The sequence below is a fragment of the Saccopteryx bilineata genome, chromosome 7 (genome assembly GCF_036850765.1).
Source record: "Saccopteryx bilineata isolate mSacBil1 chromosome 7, mSacBil1_pri_phased_curated, whole genome shotgun sequence".
Taxonomy (NCBI): Eukaryota; Metazoa; Chordata; class Mammalia; order Chiroptera; family Emballonuridae; genus Saccopteryx; species Saccopteryx bilineata.
This window is the reverse complement of record NC_089496.1, coordinates 6,407,137-6,433,580: the sequence shown is the minus strand read 5'-3', so window position 1 is coordinate 6,433,580 and position 26,444 is coordinate 6,407,137. Positions and strand designations below refer to the sequence as shown.

The following is a 26,444-nucleotide window of genomic DNA, read 5'->3' as shown; positions in this document are numbered from 1 at the left end:
TGAAAAATGTTAATTTCTCTATAAACTATTTTAAAATGCATGCAAAAACTTGTTGAAAATGATCATACTACATGGAAGCTCATGAAAATAGTATTTTATCATTTAATTGATTTCAATGTAAGCATATTCAAACTTCAGAAAATTTTTTATTCTGACTGAAAAATAATTCCTGGAAGATAGTATATACATAAATGGTTAAATCTACTATTTAGCAGAAAGGAAGTCAGGATCACATTTCTATAGGCACGTTGAAGGGAAATTAAGCTGAGCCCTGCTGGAAGATAAAATAATGTAGAAGGATTGTTCAGTGCCACAAATGATCAGGGCAATGCAAATCTAAATCACATGATATATCATCTCACACCTGTTAGCACGACTGCTGTCAAAAACACAAAATATAATAGGTGTTGGTGAGGAGTTGCAGAAGTTGGAACTTCTATACTCTGTTCAATGCATTAACGGTGCATCCACTGTAAAAAAGAGCATGAAGGTTCTTAGAAATAAAAATAGAAGTACCACAGGATCGAGAAATCCCATTTCTGGGTATTGATCTCCTCAAAAAATTAAAATCAGGAACTTGAGGAGATAGTAGCACTCTCATGTTCATTACAGTGCTATACACAACAGACAAAATGTAGAAGTCACCTAACTATCCATTGACAGGTAAATAGATAAAGCAAATGTAGTTTATACATACAATGTAATATTATTAAGCTTTTAAAAAGGACGCAATCTTGTAATATAAAACTACACGAATGAACCTTGAAGATATTATGCTAAGTAAAATAATCCATTAACAGAAGGCCAAATATTGATTGCATGATTCCATTTATCGGAGGCATCTAGAATAGTCAAAATCAGAAGTAAAGAATAGAAAAATGGTTCCAGGGATGGAGGAGGGGGTCATAGTTTCTAATAAATTTGTACAAAATTTAAGTATGCAAGACAACTAAGTTTTATTTATCTGATAAACAAGTTTGTGTCTATAAATAACATGGCACTGTACACTAAAAAATCTGTGAAGATTTTCAGAGCTCATGTTAAGAGTACTAATTACAATGGAAAAAAAGTAAAGAAAAGGAAAGAAAATAGGATGAATGAAAGGAATAGGAGGTGAAGCATCAGTTGTAGGGAAGTGATATCCCCAAACATGGTGTTAGGAGATTGCAAAAAAAAGTGGTGTGGAGACATTAGAAAAGTTGACACTAGATTCTGTGGCTTTCATCCTCAGCAGAACTGTTCTCAAAAAACTTGGTCATAGTTAAGAGAGCCACCCACTCTCAAGAACTGTGCTGGCTCAGACAGCGCTCCCTTAGTGCGTGGATCAATGCAGAGCCCAGCCCCCAGAGTTCCAGGACACGTAAGACCCTCACTGGGAACTTCCCCAGAAACATCAAATAAGGAATGATTCCATTTCTCACCAGTACATGAAGGGGAGATTGGAACTGATTGCCTTCGAGTTACAAGAAAAAAAAAAGAAAAGTAATGTATTTTTGGCTTTCTAGTATGGCTCTTGCAAATTCATGTGTTTTTTTTGAACAGTTAAGGTAAATATAATTAGCCATGATTTGTCATTAAACTTGAGAAAGATTATTATGTAAGGTTATGTTTGTAATCATTATGATCACTAAAATAATCTATATAGTATTTTCATCCAAAAATCCTGAAAGGATTAGTAGAAATGTCAAAGTCACTCTATGGCTATAGTTTATGTTGTTTAGAATCAGATATGTTATTTGAAACAGACTAAAACAGAATGTGCTGAATGAGAAGGAGAAGGAGGATGGGCAGATAAAGTGTTTTTTATCTTAAGAAAATGACATTATCTAATGATAGGTATGTAATATAATCATCTCATTCAAAGTAGATCGCAGTTCGCAAATTTATGCTTTTCTTGTTTAAAAATTTCCCAATTTTGTTAAAATACCCAGAATAAATGTTTTCTATTGACTTTCTAATAAATGATATTAACTGATTAATACCATCAAATCTGAAGAATACCACGAGCAGCTAACAGACTAATCTAATAATGCTTACATGATTATATTAGAGATTTATATTCAATTGAATGGGCACAGGAAGCTAGTATAATGACACAACTGTGCATGCAAAATGTTTGCCTTGACTGTTGCCTCCTCTGCTTTTAAGTATCCCTAGTGAATCTTTAGCAGTTTTAACTTTATGTTCTTAACCTTTTTTGATATTCATGCATTCCGTACTTTTCCTTTTTAATGTTATTTAAATGGATTCCACTACATAGACCATAAACTTTAACCTAAAATATTATCACTTTAATACTAGGAAAATCGTTACCTAATAAATATGGCAGCTATCTGCATTAATGGCAAAATCATCATCATCATTCCACTGAGCATATATGGGACAATATAAATCCATTTCATAAGATTAAATGACAATAAAAAATGTGCAGAACTTTGCCTTGATTACTGATGTGTACCATTAAATCATGTTTAAAATCAGACAAAAGAGAAATTATATTTCTGAAAAGTTATAAAATATCCCAATCAAAATTAAGAGCAAAAGTAAAATTCAAATATATTCATATAAGAAAATGAAATGTTTATTTTGACAAAAATGAGGGTATTTTTTTTTTAGCAGAACCCAAGAGGTCATCACTAGGAATATTACAACTTGGTCAATTGTTGTGCATAAAAAGTTGTTTTTAAATTTTGATTATTTTTGAGTCAGAGACACTTTATAATTATTATAGATGGTTTAATCAGTGTTAAAAGGGTAAACTAATGATGAATTCATTATCTGAAGAGTCAACTAGTATAAATAAGACAGGGATGTCATTTTTAAAAAGTCAATAACCATTTTATCATTCTGAGAGAAGTTATAAAATTTATTATGAAACAATATCTTTAAAATAAAATGAATTATGTGTTGTTACTTCACAAAAGTGCCAATATTCTATTTTCTTACATCATAAGGAAGAATTAGCAAATAATTTACTTTGACTTGGTATTCAATAAATAATAAATATCAATTGATAATAGAATTTCATTTAAAAATTCTCACTTTTAAGTAACAGAATTTAATTTCAATAAATATATTATAGTGCATATAACATACTACAATAATTGATTTTTCTATTGAAAAAATCAGAACTGTCTAAGAAAAAAACAGTTAAGAGCAGTATCTACCAATTGCTATAGAATCATTTCCCCTTCAGTTCTCTAACATTCATGTCGGGAAATTATTTCCCCTACCCGATAAGCAACACTGTTATGACCATAAAAATAGCAGTATATTCTAGATGAATATTAAAGGACTTTCATATGTATTTCATCTGATTGTGAGAAGTTCTTTTAATTAAAAGGAATAAATTAAACCCATTTAACTTGTGTTAATAACACCAATATAAGACTTTTTTTAAAAAAGTTATCTGGTATTACACTTTTTCTCATTTTATCTTTTCAGCAATCCAGTAAAATAGGTAGGGTAAGTGTAACTATCCTATTTTTTTTCTTCAGATCTGACACCTCAGCTTTAGAAATTATATTGGTGGTAGTTCAAAAAGCTATATATCTTGGTTCCTCATTTAAGTTCAGGAACATTGGCATATTAATAGCTTCTATTATATTTAAGATACACAGACTATCTAATTATAAAATTGTCTACTCTTGTAAGTAATACCTTAGATTTAAGTATATAAGTATATAATCAGTATAAATAAATGTATTTAATTGTTAAACTAACCACATCAAGTCTACAATATATTTAGTTCCATATTATATCAGTTATGATTTCTAACATGATTTCTCCTACCAAGGAGTAGGACCATCATGAACAAATGCTCACATAAGGCAAATAAGATCCCAATTTCCCTGTAAGAGAGAAGTCCAAACAGCCTCATGGGCAGAGAACTAAGAAATAGGAGTGGGAATGGATGAAGATGAACAGAATGAGCTGGTGTACACTACAAAGGGCCTGATAGGTCACAATGAACTTGAACTAAATTCATTTGATAATATAAGATATGAAAGGAAAGGTTTAGTGCATAAATCAAAGGAAAGGATTAATCAACTTGTTATTTCAATAACATTCTGCAGTTGATAGTAGGTATATACCTTTTTTCCCCTTTGTCACTCCCACTTTCAGAAAGTAAGTGTAAGTCTCTTGCATGTTTCACTCTGTAATTTTGGGGGGTTATATAGGGATTTAAGTTTTGTATATTTTTAAATGGTGGAGTGCCTTTTGACTTAACAAATTTGAATATTATGTATAGGAACAAATGAATGAAAATATTGAGGTCATTTCCACTGACCTAAAATTTAAAATATATGTATCAAATTATATATATATATTATATATTATAATATATATATATATAAATGAGGTCCTCAAAAAAATATATATATATAATATAATCATTTATCCCCACATCACCAGTTCTCACTTTGTTCTGAACAGCCACACCTCATCCCTGGGTTATTTTATAGCTTGTTAACAGCTCTCTTTCCACCTTTTATTCCTCCACACTATTCTGATTACAGCAGAGTGATCCTATTCAAACGTCCCTCAGCTTGTGTCGGCCCAATGGCTTCTCATCTCACATTAGTAGAAGCGGGAGTCCCTGCAATGTCCTGCAATGTCCTGACACCCGCCTGTCACTGCTCCGGCCAGCACTCCTGCTGTCCTGTCCTCGCACGCTCGCTCAGTTCCGGCCACTCTGGCCTCCTTGGCTGTCTTGTTCCTTGCACACACTAGGCATGTGCTTTCTCTAGACCTTGGCGCTTTTCATTCTTCTGCTTTTAAAACAGATAATGACTGGCTCACTCCTTCATTTCCTTGGGGACTTTACTCAATGTTGCCTTCTCAGTGAGGCCTTTCTTGAGTACCACTTGTAAAACCCCACCCTCTGTGCTGTGTCCAACCCTCCTCATTAAACATATTTGTCACCCTAACATGTATTACCATTTAATATATGATATTTATAAATAGCGGTTCTTTTAAGCCTCACCTACTAGAATATATGGTCCATGCTATTTTCTTTTTTTTTCTTTAAATTTTTATTAATTTTAATGGGGTGACATCAATAAATCAGGGTACATATGTCCAAAGAAAACATGTCCAGGTTATCTTGACATTCAGTTATGTTGCATACCCATCACCCAAAGTCAGATTGTCCTCCGTCACCTTCTATCTAGTTTTCTTTGTGCCCCTCCCCCTCCCCCCCCCCAACCACCACACTCTTGTCCATGTCTCTTAGTCTCGTTTTTATGTCCCACCTATGTATGGAATAATGCAGTTCTTGTTTTTTTCTGATTTACTTATTTCACTCTGTATAATGTTATCAAGATCCCACTATTTTGTTGTAAATGATCCGATGTCATCATTTCTTATGGCTGAGTAGTATTCCATAGTGTATATGTGCCACATCTTCTTTATCCAGTCATCTATTGAAGGGCTTTTAGGTTGTTTCCATGTCTTGGCCACTGTGAACAATGCTGCAATGAACATGGGGCTGCATGTGTTTTTATGTATCAATGTTTGTGAATTTTGGGGGTATATACCCAGTAGAGAGATTGCTGGGTCATAAGGTAGTTCTATTTTCAGTTTTTTGAGGAACGACCATACTTTCTTCATTTATGTCCTCTGTCCCCACAGGGTCTGGAGAGATTGCTCCATATAGCACATACTAGAAAATTACTGAAAGAATGGATCTGGGATAGCACCCAGCAAACTGAAGTGTGTATAACTGACAGTAATAGGGCTCTAGGAAAGAGTAGAGAGTAAAAGATAATAAAACTAGACTAAGAGAAAATAAAAAATAAATCTTACTTTCTTTCACACTCTCAGTGTGACTTTATGTATGTAAGGAAAGCCTTTAATCTGAATTTGCTGAGTGCTGAAGGGAAAACCTGCTTTTCCACAGAATGTTCTCTCTGCTTCAGCACTCAGCATGATATTGGGAACAGAGCAGTACTCCATAACTATGCTCAACTATCTTAAAAATTAGCAAATGGAATAAATGAAAGTCTGGAAGGAGCTAGTTTAGTCCTGCACAGTTTGTTGTCCTGGGGAGTGTTTAGCAATTGCCTGAAAGTTACTTGGAATCTCTGGCCTGGGAAGAGGTATATGTGTAAGTACCACTCGCTATGTTTCTGGTTCTTAGATACACAGAACCAAGCAATGTAGTCTGCATTTCTATATTTCTCTCACTGAAACTAAAATAAAGCAGACATAGCTAGGAAAAAAGAAAAAAAGAAAGAAAAGTCATTGAAAAGGGCTTTCTTTCCTTCAAGGTATTCTCCTAGATCTTCAGGTTTATTTTATACTTCACTCATTTAAACCCTGATCAAACTTCTCTTCCCCAAAGAACACCTTCTATCCTCTGCATTTATAGGCTGCAGGCACCTTGAAAGCAAGACAGACTCCTTCATTCTATATCATTCTAGGACAGGGGTCCCCAAACTTTTTACACAGGGGGCCAGTTCACTTTCCCTCAGATCGTTGGAGGGCCAGACTATAAAAAAAACTATGAACAAATCCCTATGCATACTGCACATATCTTATTTTAAAATAAAAACACAAATCGGGAACAAATACAATATTTAAAATAAAGAACAAGTAAATTTAAATCAACAAACTGGCCAGTATTTTAATGGGAACTATGCTCCTCTCACTGACCACCAATGAAAGTGGTGCCCCTTCTGGAAGTGTGGTGGGGGCCAGATAAATGGCCTCAGGGGGCCACATGCGGCCCGCAGGCCGTAGTTTGGGGACCCTTGTTCTAGGATATGCTGGCACAGAGGAGTTACTGAATAATTTTCTTGGTCCATTTGCATTCTGTACTACTTTCAGTATTCTTATACTCTCACCTCTACATAACAGCCTTCTTTCTGCACTGCGTGCTTGTCCCTCCCATCCGCCTTTCCAGGCCAGGGTGTTACTACTGTACGCAGCGCAGGAGCTTCTCAGCTCTGCGGGAGGACCTCAACAGCTCTTCCTAATAAGGACTGTCTAATACAGGGATGAGTTCAAGTTTTGTAAGGCCCAAAGCATATGCAATTGTAACACAAAACCTAAAATTATGAATGCAAAATAAGATTCAAGTTAATATGAGTTTAAAGGACAAAGAAAATCACAACAAATTACAAATGTTAAAAATCTGGCAAGCACCGCAAATATCACCTTTTTCTTCGAACTTCCTGGAGCCTTGTAAGGGATCAGTATAATTGATGAAAGAGACCTGAGACTTAAGTTTTATTTGTGCCATGATCTATCCATTCTGATCTTATTTCTTCTTTTATGCCATAGAATTAACTTCATATTCTTAATTCTAGTGAACAGATTTCCATCATGTGACATGCCCAGCTTATTATGGTTCACATATACTCTCTCACTTCGGCCCTTCCAGACATTAACTATATGTTTCTTCTCAGGGTTCAGCCTCTTCCCACAACTCCATTGGGTGAAGGGCCTCCTGAATATGCATTAGAGATGGGTCTTGTGCAGGATCCCGTCCATTTAACACTTAAGTTAAAGGTGAAGTCCAGTGAGTTTCTGTGATTTTTCCAAGGTCACACACAGAAGGTATTGATGAGAAAGACTGGTCCAGACACTGGGAGCCAGACATCTGACACCTATGCCGTGCTTCTGTTCACTAACAGGATATATTTTCAGTGACTAATAGACTGTGAAAATTACATAGACAGATATTCATTTGTATGCATGCTCATAGATATTAATCAAAGCACGAGGTTTACTGATTCATATATTGTTGATAAGAAAAAAAAATTTTAGAAGCCTTTTGAAAGAGTAGCCAAAATTATGGTCTTACAGTTAGGAGGTGATATGGTTACATGAGAAATGGGTTAATTGCTACAGGCATTTTAATGTATTTTAATTTGTTCAGGTATGATATTTAAAATAATATACCAATTTAGTAAATACTTCTAGTATTTCAAGATTCTTTTTACAGAAAGCATGAATTTATAAAATTAATAGTCATCTATGACAATATCTATCCTCAAAATAGCTTCTATAGCTATGCTAGCACTGTATAGTTAGCAAAGCACACAAAACATGCCAGCGTCATTCACATTCACTGTCAACACTGGGAGAAAGGTGAGACCAGTGGAAATCTCTGTACAGATGACATAAAAGGAGACTCAAAGAACATAAGAAACTTGCTTAAAGACATGAAAATGGCATTAATTTCTTCTGATCCTGTGTTTGGTACGTTTTCCATTATGAATAAGCTATGTGTCTGTAGTTCAGAGCTTAGACATGAACATGGTCAGTTATCCAACAATTACAGATATGGGGGAAATAGAATTCAAAGAATTCAAGTTTAGCACAGCAAATGCTCTTCATAACATCAAATATCTCCAAAGTGAAGGTAAGCACAGTCTTTTCAACATTTCCATGAAACACTATGATAGCCTATACTACACATTTCTGAAACATTTTTCCTAAGTCTGATAACAATTATGCAAAGACTATTATTATCTCAATTTTCCAAAGAGAACACCTTGATACCAAAAGCTAAACAAATTATCTAGACAGTAGGTACCGGAGCTGAACTTAAATTTGTTATTGATTTTTTCTGACTCTAATAATATTTTCTCTATATATCAGAGATGCTAAATCACTGGAAACTAGAGATTTGATATGGATATTAAATAGAATATTCAGCATCCTTGCCTCAAAATTAACCACTCCAAGTTCACACACATACAAAATGTAGCTAATTCTATGGCTTATTGATTTTCAAAACCCAGTAATATACAGAAGAAGTATCACTTGAACAGACAATAATAATTCAAGGTATGTCACCCTTATTTTATAAAAGCAACCAAATTAAAGCTTAGAGTATTATATATACTAAGAATGTGTAAATCAGTTCAATTACTTAGTTTTCTTGATGTGCCTATCAGAATCTCAAACATAATTTTTTATGATAAATTTGAAAATAGATCAATAAAGAAGAGGAACAATTTTCTTTGTCTTGGCAACATAGCTGCTAATCATGATCACTGCATCCTAAAAATAACGTACTACAACCTACCAGTCTAGGTACCAAATGTTATAATTTTTCCCCCCAGAAGATATCTCCCTAAATATTTATTAGAAAATCTTCATAGCAATATAAAATATGATCTTGTGTCATATGTACCTAACACACCAGCTGTGAGAATTTTGAGAAATCTCATGCTAATTACCAATCCATACCTGGTTATGCCCCTGGAACAAGTAAAGGAAGCTGACTCATCTGGGTGGCATGTTTCTTGATCGCCAACCTTGAGCACTGCCATGACATCTGTAACATATGCCAAAAAAGCATAAGCAGAAATAGAGACTTCCTTGCCTAGCAACATGCTCCCTTAAGCTACACAGGAGTGTGTCTTCTAATACTACTAGAGTTAGCTCTTCTACCATAGACTTCTTCATGACAGGGGGCTGCAGAGGCCAACTTGCAACATCAAAACCACCACTCTAAGAACAGCTAACCTCACCTTCTCTCCAATGCACTGATTCTCAACCATGAAGTCACCTGTGATTTCTTGCCAGAAACCCTGTCAAGTTCATCTTTAACAAGAGCTGGCTAGATGGACCAATTTCACCTACATTGACACAACAAATTTTAAAATATCCATGAGTTAGAATTTATGACACAGGCACATTTCCTCACAGAACAGCATATGGGCCCTGGCCAGTTGGCTCAGTGGTAGAGTGTTGGCCTGGTGTGTAAGAGTCCTGGGTTCAATTCCCGGCCAGGGCACACAGGAGAAGTGCCCATATGATTCTCCACCCCTCCCCCTCTCCTTCCTCTCTGTCTCTCTCTTCCCCTCCCACAGCCAAGGCTCCATTGGAGCAAGGTTGGCCCGGGCGCTGAGGGTGGCTCTATGGCCTCTACCTCAGGTGCTAGAATGACCCTGGTTGCAACAGAGCAATGCTCCAGATGGGTGGAGCATCGCCCCCTGGTGGGCATGCTGGGTGGATCCCAGTTGGGCGCATGCGGGAGTCTGTCTGACTGCCTCCCCGTTTCCAACTTCAGAAAAATACAAAAAAAATAAAAAATAAAAATAAACTAAATAAAAATAAAAAAAGAACAGCATATGTGAAAACAAAGATAAACCAATTTTTTTACAAGCCTAGTGGTCTCTGAGAATCTAACTTTCTGTATAGGTCTGGCTGAATCCAGTAGCAAACACTGGATATCACTGGTTTTAACTTTTTGTTCTTCTATGTCCCTACCAATTCATTAAGAAGGCTTTTTGGGGTTTTTTGTTTTGTTTTTGTTTTGTTTTTTAGAGTAGGGGAGATATAGAGACAGACTTCCATGTGACTGGGAACCATCCAGCAACCCATATCTGGGGGCGATGCTCTGCCCATCTGGGGCCATGTGTGGAACTGAGCTATTTTTAGCACCTGAGGTGGAGGTTACACAGAGCCATCCTCAGTGCCCAGGGCCAATGCGCTCAAACCAATTGAACCATGGCCACAGGAGGGGGAGAGATAAGGAGAGAGAGAGAGAGAGAGAGAGAGAGAGAGAGAGAGAGAGCGCACAAAGGGAGGGAGAAGGAAATGGTTACTTCTCCTGTGTATCCTGACCAGGAATTGAAACTGGGATTTCCACATGCCAGGTCAATGCTCTACTGTTGAGCCAACTGCCCAGGGCAAAGAAGGTTCTTAAAGCTACATTCAGATCCTAACACTATATTTCTATCTTAGTGCCTAACAGCTTTTCAAATATTTTCCAAACAAGTTTGATTTAATCACTACTACTACTGCTACTAATAATAGAGAAACAAAGTTACTTCAAAGTATTTTATTAAATTTATTTCCAGTTGGACAACTTATTAATATAAACAACTATTTGTTTTTGGTTCATTGGTAAAAGACATTTAGTTCTTATGGATTTATTGTTTTTTATAAAATTTTTGAATTTTAAAAGTATGGTGCCAGTATTTCATTTACAATTACGATGTTATCATACACAAAACCAAGAAAAATAATTTGGAGAATAAATTCAAGAAATCTATGGATTAAATAAAGCTTATAGTCAATGAAAAGTACATAATGATTATATTTGGCTTTTTATATATCCTAAACAAAAATTTATTTTATTTATATTTTCTATTCTGCCTTTTCTAGATATAATATTGTTATAAGTTGATATACAATGATAGAAAATCATTAAATTTGACAAATGCTATGTGTTCATTTTTTTTAATGTTCTAACTTTATTGTATTGATTCAGAATACAATGATTAAGAGTTTAGGTAGAATAAAATTCCAGCATTGTGAATTCTGTATGGACTCAAAAAGACGTGTCTAACTATAAAAATTGTTTCCCTCAGATTAACCTTTATTTTCAATACAATCACCATCAAACTTCAACAGATATTTTCCTGAAAACATCATTCCGACTCTAGATATACAAGATCAAAGGTTAAGAACTGTCTCAAGAAAATTTCCAAGAAAAGTATTATGATAAATTCACCTCCTATCATTTAGGGAATCACCCATCCAACGTTGAACCCTCTATGCTTGGACTGAGGAACTTTAGTTACCACAAAAGACCTGAGTGAATGTCTCTTGGATGCAAACACCAAGAAAGTGTGAGTGGGAGACCTTTGTGCAGACACAAAGGAATGCATGTGAACAGGCTTTAGAAAATTAGCCTAGAGGTGCTGAATTGCCCCTTCCTTTGTGCTTGTTAATTAGCAGAAGAAAAGGAATGTACTGACCAAATTAGCCCGTTCTCCATGTCAGCAAAACGTCCATTAATCATTCTTGCCCTTTATCACCTAATCTCCCTCCCCTGTAATCCTGTTACCTCTGTTCTGCTACTGATAATAAGAGCTAAGGGAGAAGGAAATTCAGGTCTTCTTTGCCTCCCTTGTCAGGCCTCCCCCTCTTCCTGTTGACATAAGTTTGTGTCTTGAGTAGGTTTTTTTCCACGTGACACTGGTAGTTCCCAGTGGGCTAGAGTACTACATATCTATCATATGTCAGAACTTAGTATAAAGATATTATTTAAAGTGTGGCATTGATATAGGGGTAGACAAACAGGCCAGCACACTAGAACAAAGAATTCATTAATATTTTAAATACTTTAGGACAAGGAGAATGTCATAAACAATATAGAATATTTATAAATCTTAATAGAAAAAAGTGATGTTTGACTATGTAAACTTTCAATGTCTGTGAAAAATACAGAAACTAAAAATACAAGCCACACACTAGAAGAAGGTACTTACAGCCTATGTTCACAATATAAAAATATTTGGTCCAGGCCATTGGCTCCATGAATAGGGTGCCAGCCTGGCATGTGGGCATCCCAGGTTTGATCCCTAGTGAGGCTAACATGAGAAGTGACCATCTGCTTCTTTCTCCCTCCCTCTCCCTCTCCCTCTCCCTCTCCCTCTCCCTCTCCCTCTTCTCTCTATCTCTCTTCCCCTCTTACAGCTAGTGCCTTGACTAATTCAGTGTCAGCCTCAGGTGCTGAAGATAGCTTGGCTGATTCGAGCATTGGCTTCAGACGGGGTTGCCCGGTACATCCCAGTAGGGCCCTTGTGGGAGTTTGTCTCTCTATTTCTCCTCTTCTCGTGTAAAAAAATAAAATAAAATAAAAATATTTATGTCCATAATACATGCCCACAGTATATAAATATTTCTTAAATTCATTTAAAAATATACAAACACTCCAATTAAAGAATAAGCAAAAACCCAGCACATCATAAGTAAGAATACCCAAGGAGTAACAAGATTAATAAAATAGTATCATACTCAAATTTACTGAAGGGAAAGTAAATGAAAACAACAATGGGATACCATGGCACAATATATTCAAAAAGCAAGAATACTTATTTACTACCTATGATGTATAAATAATAAACCACTATGGAGAGTAATTTGGAAAAATCAACTATTGTTGAAACCACACAATTTTCCTCTATATTGTCCAACATGATAGTCATTATAACTCAGAAATTTAACCTATAGAAGAAACTTTTGCACATGTACACAAGAAGATTACTTCAAAAATTAATTATAGCATTGTTTGAAATAGAAAAAAACCTTATATATAACCTAACTAACCACTAGTTGAAACATACCACTTTCTATTCTTAGTTAAAATAAATGAACTAATGCTATACATATCACTTGAATAAATCTTATAAACTTTACATAACTAAAAAAGTTGCAAACTCTATGTGCAATAAGATATTCATATAAAATTTCATATACAAACAAAATCAATCCTTATGTAGTTTATGAATACACACAAAAATTATAAAGAAAAGGAAGTAAAAGAGTAGCTTTAAGTCTGGTGGTTTATCCTCAGGCATTAAGAGAAGTTTGGGAGAAGTGAGGTGATTATAGGAGGCATTTATTGATTTATAGGGACTTAGCTCTCCTAAAAATATGAAACAAGGTCCTGACCATTTTGCTCAGAGGATAAAGTGTCATCCTGGTGTGCTAAGGTTTTAGGTTCAAACACTGGTCAGGACACGTAGGAGAAGTAATCAGTGAATACACAGCTAAGTGGAACAATGAGTTGCTCATTCTCTCTCTCTCTCTCTGTTTCTCTCTCTCAAACTAGTAAAAAATTTTTTAAAAAATGAAACAAGTACAGCAAAAAGTTAAGACTGAACATAGTATGGTGGGTAAATGGCTGTATGCCACATTATTCTCTATAAGTTTTTTTTGCACACTCAACATTTGTAGTAAAAATTACAGGTCAGCACCTGACTAAATGGTAAATTGAACACATCAAACCATAAATGCAAAGTAGCTCCCTCTGCCCACTTTCACCAGGGGAGGCACAACAGCCATGGGATGCTGAACTGGGCACCCCAATCAACAGGAGATAAAAAGTGTGGAAGAGCTTTGTGAATCTTACAATTCAGATTGGGGAAGAGGCTCAAATAAAAAAAATCTTATCCACTTTTTAAACAAATTATTTATTTATGATTAACTTTATTGGGGTATCACTGGTTAATAGGATTTATAGGTTTCAAGTGTACATTTCTATTATACATGGTCTGTATGTTCATTGGGTGCTCACCACCCAAGTCCTATCACCTTCTGTCACCATGTGTTTTGCCCCCTTTATCCTTTACAACGCTTCCCCTCTTACTTTTGGTAAATACCACATTGTTGTCCCTGAGTCTCAGTTTTATATCCCACATACATGTGAAATCATCTAGTTCTTAGCTCTTCCTGGCTGACATTTCACTTAGCATAATATTCTCAAGGTCCAATAAAAGTGGAAAATCATATACACTTCTAATCAATTAGTAAACATCAAACTCTGACTCTCTTGGTCACCATGGAATGAAGAAATAACCACTGGGTTGTTTCAGTAAAAACTTATAAGACTGGGAGAAAAACACACCATTTAAGCAAAAATGAACCAGAAAGAAATGTGTCAAGCACCAAACACTTCCACAGTCACTTGTTACTTTGCGTTGAGATCAAGATTTTAATTTCTAATTTAAAACTCCTGTGATTTTTGCCCATCACTCTCTCTCTCTCAACCATCAAGCAAACACAATGACGGGTGGTTCTGGGCTAGAGAACGCCCAGAGAAAAACCCCTTTCCGACACGTTGGCACTGCGCAGAAAAGTAGTATGTAATTTTCCAACTGGATGGGTTTTTCTCTATCAGTGACTATCCATTTCTCTGCCCCTACTCCTGAGATAGAAATTTAAATTCAAAGAAAAAAAACACCCCTCTAAAAAAGATTAGAGTAAGTTTATATAAATTTATAAGCAGTTAAGCCCAACATTTTAAGAATCTGTGTCCAGAACAGTTTCCATTTTGTACATCTTTTTTTAAAAAAATAAAAAGTTATATTACAAAGTATGGATGCCATCTTAAGTGTCCATGGCTCTTTACAAATAGATGTGACTACATGTATCATTTTATTCGGTTTACATAACCCTGTGAGGAGTGCCATCTTAATAAGCACCTATTTTTTGTAACTAAAATGAATTTATCACTCATTTGTAAATATATTGCTTGAAACCTTGTTTTATTAGAACTGCGCAGAAAAAAAAATTCCGCGTTAAGGATATAATAGATATGTGCCTATCAACAGTATAGAACACCAAGAACTGACTGGTCTTTTTCAAATAAAGAATAAGGTCTGTGCTTGTCAAAAGATAATGAGAATTGTATTGTGGACTCCACAAATTTGGAGATGGTTGGAATTTTGATCTGAGAATATATGAAGAGTTGTTTTTAAAGAAAGTATAATTTTTAAAGCATGTCATAAATTCAAAACTTCCTAAAATTATAATGATATTCAGTGAGTTTCATCAGGTAAAACAGTCTAGAGACAAGTAAGTTTATTACAGAAGCAGCATCTAATTTTTGAAGCCATTATTTAAACTGTTGAGTATTCTAAATTTTATCTTGAAATTATCCTATAATACAAATAAGGTTTATAATCCACTTGTCTAAGGAAAAAAAATTTAAATGGAAATAGTAAGCTGTAAGTACACATTCAAAATCCATATATTTGAGTGTACTTTTAGATGGTCAAATTAGTTCAAAGTGAAGTAATAAAATCAAAGACCCAATTGAGAAAACATCAAATACCAATTTAAATTCCAATACCAATACTGATGAACATTTCATGGCCCTGACACTGTTAGTTGAAAAATTGTTAAAATTTTAATCTTAAAGTAAATATCAAGACATGGCATTTTAGAAACTTAATTAGTTTTGTAGTTTAATTCTCCAGATGTTTTGCCTTCATTTTCTCAACAGAACAAAGACTGATCTTACACTTTAAAAGGAAGAATAATAGGGAGAAAAAGATCATTCTTTGCTTACTGATGTTCCTAGGATATAAAGTTTAAGATAATGGAGGAATAGGATTCCTGAAGGAGCTCACTGCCTGAGTTCTTGTAGACAATCATTGTAGCTTGTGGTAATACTAAAAGATTGGTTCAGGAAATTTTGATCAATGGAACACTCTGTAACTGCATATTTTATTTTAGGAGATGGTATACAAAGTAGTATCAGGAATATTTTTTTAATATATATATTTTAAATTTTTTGTATTTTGCTTAAGTTGGAAACGGGGAGGCAGTCAGACAGACTCCCGCATGCGCCCGACCGGGATCCACCGGGCATGCCCACCAGGGGGTGATGCTCTGCCCATCTGGGGCATCGCTCTGCCGCAATCAGAACCATTCTAGCGCCTGAGGCAGAGGCCACAGAGACATCCTCCACGCCCAGGCAAACTTTGCTCCAATGGAGCCTCGGCTGCGGGAGCGGGAGAGACAGAGAGGAAGGAGAGGGGGAGGTGGGAGAAGCAGATGGGTGCTTCTCCTGTGTGCCCTGGCCGGGAATCAAACCCGGGACTCCTGCACGCCAGGCCAACACTCTACCACTGAGCCAACCGGCCAGGGCCATCAGGAATATTTTAAAACCAATTCATTGAGTATAGCTTAATTTCTTGAGTGTAGTTAAAATTATTGCTAATTTTCAGTATTCAGACACATTAAATTGTCCTAGATTATTTAACAAGATAGATAGCCTTGTTCAGAGAGATTTTTCAAAACGTAGTTGAAGAAAATATTCTTTCAAAAATAACCAGAGCAGTGACTCAGAAAGTATACTTGGGATCTTTTTCTCATCCAGTTAATGTTAGTTACATAAGTGAGTACTTTCAGAGTAGTACTTCGCTTATGAACATCAGAAAACCTACATGATTGGTCAGTATGTTTTAAATCCAGAGTACAAAAAGGAAATTGGAAAATACTTTTGCTCTTCAAAAAATAACAGAGTCAGAGTCTATGCAGTTGAGTATTGCAGGAATGTTAACATGTTAGACCATGAGTATGTAAAGCCTATTTATATGAGAAATGACCAGACTTAGAAAAAACAGTAGACCATAACTGTTTCTGAACAATCACTTCATAGTTTAGAGGGGGAAAAAAGTAGAGTCTATGCATCATATAGTCAACCAATGGAAAAATCATGTTTTAAATCAGCTTAAAGATATTATTGAATCACAAAGTCTCAGTCTATATACTTTTATATTTGTAAATGCAGATTGATATACTTAGAAGAGATCCAATCAATCACTATGTCCACCTGGAACTCATTATATAGATGGAGAAATTAAATCACATAAACACAAACACACCTATCTGTCTATTCATATACAGTATAAATCATTTTTCCTTGGAAAAGAACCTCATACTGTGGAAAATTAACCATCTCTATTGTCCTCAATATATATATTTTTAAATGTCAACAGTCATGAAAAATATTTTAAAAATTGAAGAATAACACTCTAATGATCAAAAATTGGTGTTATTCTAAAAATTTCTTACATTGGGCATAAAAATCAGAGTTGTCTCTCAACCAATATATTACTTTGAAATTTTTTGATAATCTAGTACAGGTTGAGGTGGAGGATTCTAAAGATATCATATATAAATGAAACACATAATTATAGAAAAAGTATATATGATATAGTAAAAGCTATATATATATAAAACTATATATGACTATACACATAATAGTTTATGTGTTGGTGTAAATACAGTAAGTGCTTATGAATAGTTACTTGGCATGATGGCCTAGTCAGTTCATCTCTGGACATAAACATAATAAACCTTCTTCGTTAATGCCTGGTAGCAAGGAATATATGGATGGAAGAAAGTAAATGATTTATATCACATGTTGAAGTTACTCCTCAAAGTATTTGATGTTTCAAAATCAGATATAAATATTAACATTCAAGATAATATCACAAACTTAATATAAATACTACCAAGTGGTTTATTTAAGACCTATGTTGTAGGAATAAATAAAGCAGAGCTCGAAATTACCAATAAAAACCATTGGGTATGAATTATGCAAGAATTGGACTAATCAGAGAACCTATTTTCCTAAAAATATATGACTTAAACCTTGGCAAAGCTTAGGGGAAAATAATAAATAGTGTATTATTAAAAATAAAAACTTTAGCCCTGGCCAGTTAGCTCAGTGGTAGAGCATTGACCCAACATGTGGAAGCCCCAGGTTCAATTCCTGGTCAGGGCACACAAAAGAAGCGACCGTCTGCTTCTTCCCCCTTCCCCCTCTCTATGTCCTTTTCTCTCTCCCCTCCTGCAGCCATAGCTCAAATGATTCAAGCAAAGTTGACCCTGGGCACTAAGATAGCTCCAAGGCCTTGGCCTCAAGTGCTAAAATAAGCTCAGTTGCTGAGCAACAGAGAAGTAATCCAGCTGGGCAGAGCATTGCCTGGTAGGTGCTTGTCACATGGATCACAGTTGGGGCACATGTAGGAGTCTGTCTCTGTCTCCCCACCTTTCCCTTAATAAAATAAAAGTGAATAAAACCTTAAATCATATATACATAGTTTTGAATAATTTCCCACTTAAACAATTAAATGAACTACAAAACTACTAGTTCCAAAAAGATTAAGACTTCAGTAGCAGTCCTTGAATTTGTAAAATCACAAATGTTTTAGCTGAGATTCAATTTTCTTTCTTGAATAAATTTGTACTACAGAGGTCCTTCATCTATTGCAGGGGTTGGGTTCCAGAACCCCCCATGATAGATGAAAATCTGCAAAGTAGTTACCTTATATTTGTTTTATTATTTATATATTTTAAGTCTTTATTTCATTTTAATATTCTTTTAATATGTTTTATATTTTTATACTGTTTTCAATTTTTTAGGCTAGAATATGCTTATTTTACCACAAAAGTAGTCAAAATAATAAATATATAAAAATACCTATATACCACAAAATCCCGCAATATAGCAAAGAATCTGTGATACAAAATTAGATATATACAATCTAAAAATCTGCAATACAGTGAGACCACAAAAAGTGAACCACAATATGGCGAGGGACGACTGCATATCTATTTCAATTTCAATTTACAAATTTTAAAACAGCCACATAAGCTACCAAGTGCAAAGAGCATTACTTCATCACAACATGCTTTGTTAAAATTGTCTTTAAAATCATATCAATTTTTAGCACTTGCCAATTTCCATGGTGCAAATACAAAGAAATGTGGGAAATTTTCTTTTTTAAGTCATTTAAGTGTCTTTGTCAAATTATATCAGGAACAGTCATTGCGGCAAATTTTACCATAAAATAAACTAGCTTATTCATTTATTTCTGGAATGTGCTATATGAGAGCAATCTTATCATTGCCAACCTTAAACATGGCTCTCAAGGCCTACATTTTAACTAAACGCAACACCAAAAGAGTAGCTTTAGGAATGAAGGGATTACAATCGCAGACAATTCAGACAGAGATTTGCTTATAATTGATATATCTTGATTCATACAGTCTAGTCCTTCATTTAGCTATCTAGCTACTTCTAGCATTTTCTGTTTTATAAATACTATTAGAATATTTTTTCATAGTATGCTTCTAATTACATATTTTGAGATACCCTGGTAAACTGGGTATTCTGAAAACCAAGAAACACATAAACAACCAAAAATGGCCTGATTTATAGTATTTGTCAATTTCCACGTTGTAAATACTGTCACTGTGGTCAGTTCAAGCTGGCAACATGACGACACTGAGTATGAAGCAGGGAAGAGATGTGTAAGCTGGTTTCCGCAGAACTCTGACGAACAACATTTGCTCACATTTCTGTTTATTCTAATAGTCTATCAAACTATCAAAAAACTTTTCTAGTGGGTTCCAATACATTTAATTTAAGCGATGAGAGTGATTAATTTTAACATAATTAAAAGTGTTAGGTAGCAATAAGCAACATTTTATTAGATTACAAAATGACAGAAAAAGCACACTTTTCAAATAAGTATTTAATTTAGAGTAAAAATAAAAAGATAGGCTGAGGCTACTTTATGATAAAAATGTTCATTATCAATATCACTGAAAACTTGCAAACTGTATCTGTGCTACAGTTTGGAGAATACAAATGACCGCTTCATCTAATTTACAAGTGAAAATGATCATTATGTACATTGAGAATCAAGCTGCTACATTTTAGTGAAAGAAACTGATCAAATATAAAATTTATGGGCCATTAGATTGATCTGTAAAGTTCATTATTTTAAAATGCTTATTATGCAACAAAGTGAACGTTATCTAAAGTAGACAGTATATAGCTTAGGAGTTGACAATGTTTTTTTTGTAAAGGGTACCTATACGTTTTAGGCTTTGTAGACCATACTGTCTCTGTAGTGAATACAGTTCTGTTATTGTAGTGGAAAAACACCCATATATAATGTGTAAATTAATAACCCTGGCTGTGCTCCAATAAAGCAGTGCTTACAGAAGCAGGAAGCAGATTGATTTGGCCTTTTGGTCATCCATAATTTGCTGACTTGACTTTAACATGTACTGAATGATCTGATGTTTTTATGGCTGATTTTCTTGGAATTATGAAACATTAATCTCTACAACCAAAGTACGTCTTATTTATAATATTTCCCCAATCAGTAAAAAATCTTGACTAATTATTGTTTCTTAAACAAAATGTTAATATGGTAAATCAACTGCCAAAAGGACAATGCAATTGAAAATAAAGTGAATATTGTTGTGGACATAACTTCTTTTATATTACTATACAAAATTTTCACAATTAACCATAAGAAAAGGTTTTTATAGACAGTAAAAAAAAAGGAGAAAATTTGCATATTAAATTAATATATATTTAATATGAGTTCATTTATTTTCATTTATTTGAAATCATTCTTACCTTCCATCAGTCTCCCTGTTTGTTCTGCACTTCCCCCAGGAAGAATCTTGGCAATATACGCTCCAATTTCTCCACTATGTCCAGGGATTTCTTTACCACCCACAATCCTAATTCCTAATCCATTACCTGTATTGAAGAAGTAAAAAAATATATATATATTATCTATAGTTTAAGAAGGAACAATACTTATCACAAATCATAAGGTACACACAAAGTGGACATTGGTGTCCAGAAGACAACTGGAATGTATATATTGGAATAGAACACCAGTAACAGAAGGACATTATTCTGATGCAAAGGCAGTTTCTATGAAACAGAACTTTCTGAATTCTTGGTAGGATCTGTAATGATTAACCTGATATTAATAAATACTTATTAAATTCAGCTATATTCAGTAAAGCTTTGTCTATATTGATCAGATATTTTGTAAAAACTTTGTATAAATATTTTCCCAGTAAAAGAAACTTCAAAGAATACAATTTGCTTATAAAATTGAGGAGCATTTTGCTTATAAAAAGACAGTAATGTTTATTATAAAACGAGAAGACATAATCTAAATGTACAAATGATTGTGACTGATAGTGAAAACATGATCATAACATATGAATTATTATTCACTTTTTAGCCTTTACTCATTAGATAAAATTGTTTGTGAATTAACATGGCACTTACTACCAGGCACAATAAAATTATTCTTGACTGATAAACAACTCAGTAGACTGTTCCTTACTCCAAAGAACAGATTTTTTTCTGTAATTAGCCAAATGAAAAAAGATGGAAAGTGATTACTGTGAGAAATATAATTGAGATAGAAATGGTCTTTGGATATTTTAATTTAAAAAAATCAGCTAAAAGTTAGTAAGTTTACAACAGCATCAGATATATATTTGCTATAAATGTCAAGAATATTTAAAATGACAATACTGAAAGAAAGCTAAATTCTTGTCTTTTACTTAAGGTACAACTAATTATTTCTTTACATTAACATATATTCCATTCAGTAATTAAAGTACATTTTCAACTCTTTCAAAATCTCCAAATTTTAAAAGCCAGCACTCTTCACATTCTGTTCTCTTCCCACTTTACTCTTCAAACACAGTCCTTGTAGCCAGCATCAACACAGTTCAAACATCCAACAAGTAGTGGAACTGATTTATGAAACCCTTCTGTCATTTATCCAGTGGGATATATTTTGGTAAAAACTGTTTTTTATTTCCAGGTGACACGATACTTCCAAATGAATTCCTTTGCTCCTTTTCTGTCCTTCTTCCCTTCCTTCTATCCTTCTTCCTCCATTATTTTCACTCCTGTTTTCTCCCTCTACTTTCTTAATACCTGACCTCCTCTCTCTGATTTTTCACTGGGTAATGTCCTGAAGATTTAACCTTAAAACAAAAACAAAGACCAACTGGCTGTATGCTTCTAAGTGTTTTGTTGTTGTGAAGGGGTCAGAATTAAATAAGATACTAGCTCTCTCTGGCCCCACTGGGGAGCTTTTCAGTCCCAAGTTACTTGGTCTAGTGTGACTATTCTTAATAGAGATTGATTTATGATACAAATTAATGACAACTGAATGAATGCAGAACATCACCTAGTATAAAACTTAGTCTCAACTAAGTCGGGGAAGAGACAGTTGAGTTCTTAGACATTAGCTTTTAAAAATTCTTCACGATTGATTCTACTATAACATATTAAATATATGTGATAAAGTGTAGATGAAGACAAGTTTTTAGCCACTTTTCATTCAATTAATTTACTTGATTTTTTTTTAGTGTACTATGGACATCACAAAATGAGGATTCTAAAAAGCTGGTCATAATTAAACAGTTATTCTAATTTATCTGTATAAAACAAAAATAGATTCTTTTTATTTTTTACAGAGACAGAGAGAGAGTCAGAGAGAGGGATATATAGGGACAGAGAGAGATCAGTCATTAGTTTTTCATTGTGACAACTTAGTTGTTCATTGATTGCTTTCTCATATGTGCTTTGACCATGAGCGTTCAGCAGACCATGTAACCCTTTGCTCAAGCCAGTGACCTTGGGTCCAAACTGTTGAGCTTTGCTCAAACCAGATGAGCCCGTGCTCAAGCTGGCACCCCTGGGGTTTCAAACCTGGGTCCTCTGAATCCTAGTCAAATGCTCTATCCACTCAGCCACTGCCTGGTCAGGCAAAAAAGTAGATTCTTAATTAAAGATTTGGTTTTACTTTTCATGGCCGAGTCACTCACAGGCTGTAATTTATCACTTGTTAAAGATTTTTTATTTAATGTGGTGCTAGAGGTTCTAGCCAGAGCAATCAGACAAGACAAAGAAATAAAAGGCATCCATATTAGAAAAGAAGAAGGTATCACTTTCTGTAGATGATATGATCCTATACATTGAAAACTACAAAAAATCTACAAAAAGACTACTAGAAACAATAAGCCAATACAGTAAGGTCGCAGGATACAAAATTAACATACAAAAGTCCATAGTCTTTCTGTGTGCCAACAATGAAACATTTGAGAACGAACTAAAAAAAAAATAATCCCCTTCATGGATTGCAACAAAAAAAATAAAATACGTAGGAATAAACATAACAAAGAATGTAAAGGACTTATATAATGAAAACTATAAACCATTGTTAAGGGAAATTGAAAAAGATACAATGAGATGGAAGAATATTCCTTGTTCTTGGATAGAAAGAATAAATATAATCAAGATGACCATATTACCCAAAGCAATAAACAAATTTAATGCAATTCCCATCAAAATTCCAATGACATTTTTTAAAAGAATGGAACAAAAAAATCATCAGATTTATATGGAACTATAAAAATCTCTGAATAACCAAAGCAATCCTAAAAAAAATAATGAAGCTGGGGGCATTACAATACTTGACTTCAAACTATATTATAGAGCCACGACAATCAAAACAGCATGGTATTGGCAGAAAAATAGACACTAAGACCAATGGAACAGAATCAAAAGTCCAGAAATAAAACCACATATATATGGTCAAATAATTTTTGATAAAGGGGCCAACAACACACAATGGAGAAAAGAAAGCCTCTTCAACAAATAGTTCTGGGAAAACTGGAAAGCCACATGCAAAAGAATGAAACTTGACTACAGTTTGTCCCCTTGTACTAAAATTAATTCAAAATGTATCAAAGACCTAAATATAAGACCTGAAACAATAAAGTACATAGAAGAAGACATAGGTACTAAACTCATGGACCTTGGTTTTAAAGAGCATTTTATAGATTTGACCCCAAAGGGAACTGAAGGCAAAAATAAATGAATGGGACTACAACAGACTAAGAAGTTTTTGCTCAGCAAGAGAAACTGACAACAAAATAAACAGACAGCCAAATAAATGGGAAATGATATTTTCAAACAACAGCTCGGATAAGGGCCTAATATCCAAAATATTCAAAGAATTCATAAAACTCAACAACAAACAAACAAACAATCCAATAAAAAAATGGAAAGAGAACATGAACAGATACTTCTCTCAGGAAGAAATACAAATGGCCAACAGATATATGAAAAGATGCTCATCTTCATTAGTTATTAGAGAAATGCAAATCAAAACTGCAATGAGATACCACCTCACACCTGTTAGATTAGCAATTATTAACAAGACAGGTAATAGCAAATCTTGGAGAGGCTGTGGAGAAAAAGGAACCCTCATTCACTGTTGTTGGGAATGTAAAGTAGTACAACCATTATGGAAGAAATTATGGTGGTTCCTCAAAAAACTGAAAATAGAACTACCTTATGACCCAGCAATCCCTCTACTGGGTATATACCCCCAAAATTCACAAACATTGATACGTAAAGACACATGCAGCCCCATGTTCATTGCAGCATTGTTCACAGTGGCCAAGACATGGAAACAACCAAAAAGCCCTTCAATAGAAGACTGGATAAAGAAGATGTGGCACATATACACTATGGAATACTACTCAGCCATAAGAAATGATGACATCGGATCATTTACAACAAAATGGTGGGATCTTGATAACATTATACGAAGTGAAATAAGTAAATCAGAAAAACCAAGAACTGCATTATTCCATACGTAGGTGGGACATAAAAAACGAGACTAAAAGACATTGATAAGAGTGTGGTGGTTACCAGGTGTGGGGGGAGGGGGGGCAGGAGGGAAGTAGGGAGAGGGGAAGGGGGAGGGGGAGGGGCACGAGGAAAACTATATAGAAGGTGACGTAGGACAATCTGACTTTGGGTGATGGGAATACAACATAATGGAATGACGAGATAATCTGGACATGTTTTCTTTTAACATATGTACCCTGATTTATTGATGTCACCATAGTAAAATTAATTAAGAAAACATCAGGGGTGAGGGGCCTGACTTGTGGTGGCACAGTGGATAAAGCATCAACCTGGAAACACTGAGGTTGCCGGTTCAAAACCCTGGGCTTGCCTGGTTAAGGCACATATGGGAGTTGATGCTTCCTGCTCCTCCCCCCTTCTCTCTCTCTCTCCCCTCTCTATAATGAATAAATAAGATCTTTAAAAAAATATTTTATAAAAACCCAGAAAGATAGTGAATAGTGAATTTCTAATGTGGTCAATATGTTCAGATCAATGTTAAGACATGGTCAGTCTGAGATTCTAAATGATGATTCATGTTATTTTCTTAGTGTAAACGTATATGTTTAAGACCATGCCTTATACCAAAATTTGTCATAATTTATGCTAGAGTGTAACAGAGACAAGTAGAATAGGCTATAGTAGAATGCTCAGAAAATTGGTCTTAATTACTACATTTTTTAAGCTCAACAATTAGGATATAAATGTAGCCCATGATAAATAATTTCAGCATTATATATTATATGGCACAGCCTTATGCACAGAATCTTCTTTTTTTTTATTTATTGATTTTTTTTAATTGATTTTTAGAGAGAGGGGAGAGAGAGAGAAGGGGGAGGAGCAGGAAGCATCAACTCCCATATGTGCCTTGACCAGGCAAGCCCAGGGTTTCGAACCGGCAACCTCAGTGTTCCAGGTCGACGCTTTATCCCACTGCGCCACCACAGGTCAGGCCCTGCACAGAATCTTCTAATAGAATTGTCACAACCTGTAAATGTATAGCTAAAAAGGTAGTCATAGAATTTCAAAAATCAATTAGGATAAGTGACTATTTTTAAAATTTTGGTTATAATTTCACTCTGTAGATGACAATATCTTTGCTGAGTCTTTAGTGCCATTTGATTTTTAGTGAAGAGCACATTCTAAAACCCTACAGAAAAGGATGTGATAGGAAACTATATCTTCATAAGTAGTACAACACAATAGTTATTAAATTTTGTAAAATACAGCTTTACTTCAATTCAAGTACTCAAAATAAATTCTAAATACACTTTATAAGCCTCAGTATCTTTGGTAAAATGGGAGTAATATATTGTCATGACAATACTATGAGAAGTAAGATTTTATGTATATATAAACTACTTCAGGCACAGAGTAAATTTTCAGAAATGACTATTAGTCTTATTGATGTTGCTGTGGTTACTACTATTGTTTTTCATATAAACAGTAAAGTAGCATATAAATATTAAAACGTTGGAAAAGAATAGTATAGTAAAAATAAAAAGACCTAAAAAGGATAATATTTTTTGTTTATTTAACAGTGGTTGTTTTTATCCTAATTCGGATGTCATGAATAAAAATTTATGTCTTATAATTTCTAAAAATTTATATATAGATGTTTTAATTTAATAAT

At 34.4% G+C, this 26,444-nt stretch overlaps 1 protein-coding gene and 1 non-coding gene across 2 annotated transcripts in view; one reads left to right on the top strand and one right to left on the bottom strand.

Annotated features, from left to right (window-relative positions):
* PCLO (piccolo presynaptic cytomatrix protein) overlaps nt 1-26,444 on the bottom strand; it is a 479,118-nt gene that overhangs the window by 98,850 nt on the left and 353,824 nt on the right. Inside the window, exon 10 of the mRNA XM_066239334.1 lies at nt 20,708-20,833. Within this exon, the coding sequence (XP_066095431.1) occupies nt 20,708-20,833 (126 nt within the window). The remainder of the gene's footprint in view (nt 1-20,707; nt 20,834-26,444) is intronic.
* On the top strand, nt 17,977-18,052 carry TRNAV-AAC (transfer RNA valine (anticodon AAC)). The gene has a single exon. It is a non-coding gene; the product is annotated as a tRNA-Val (tRNA).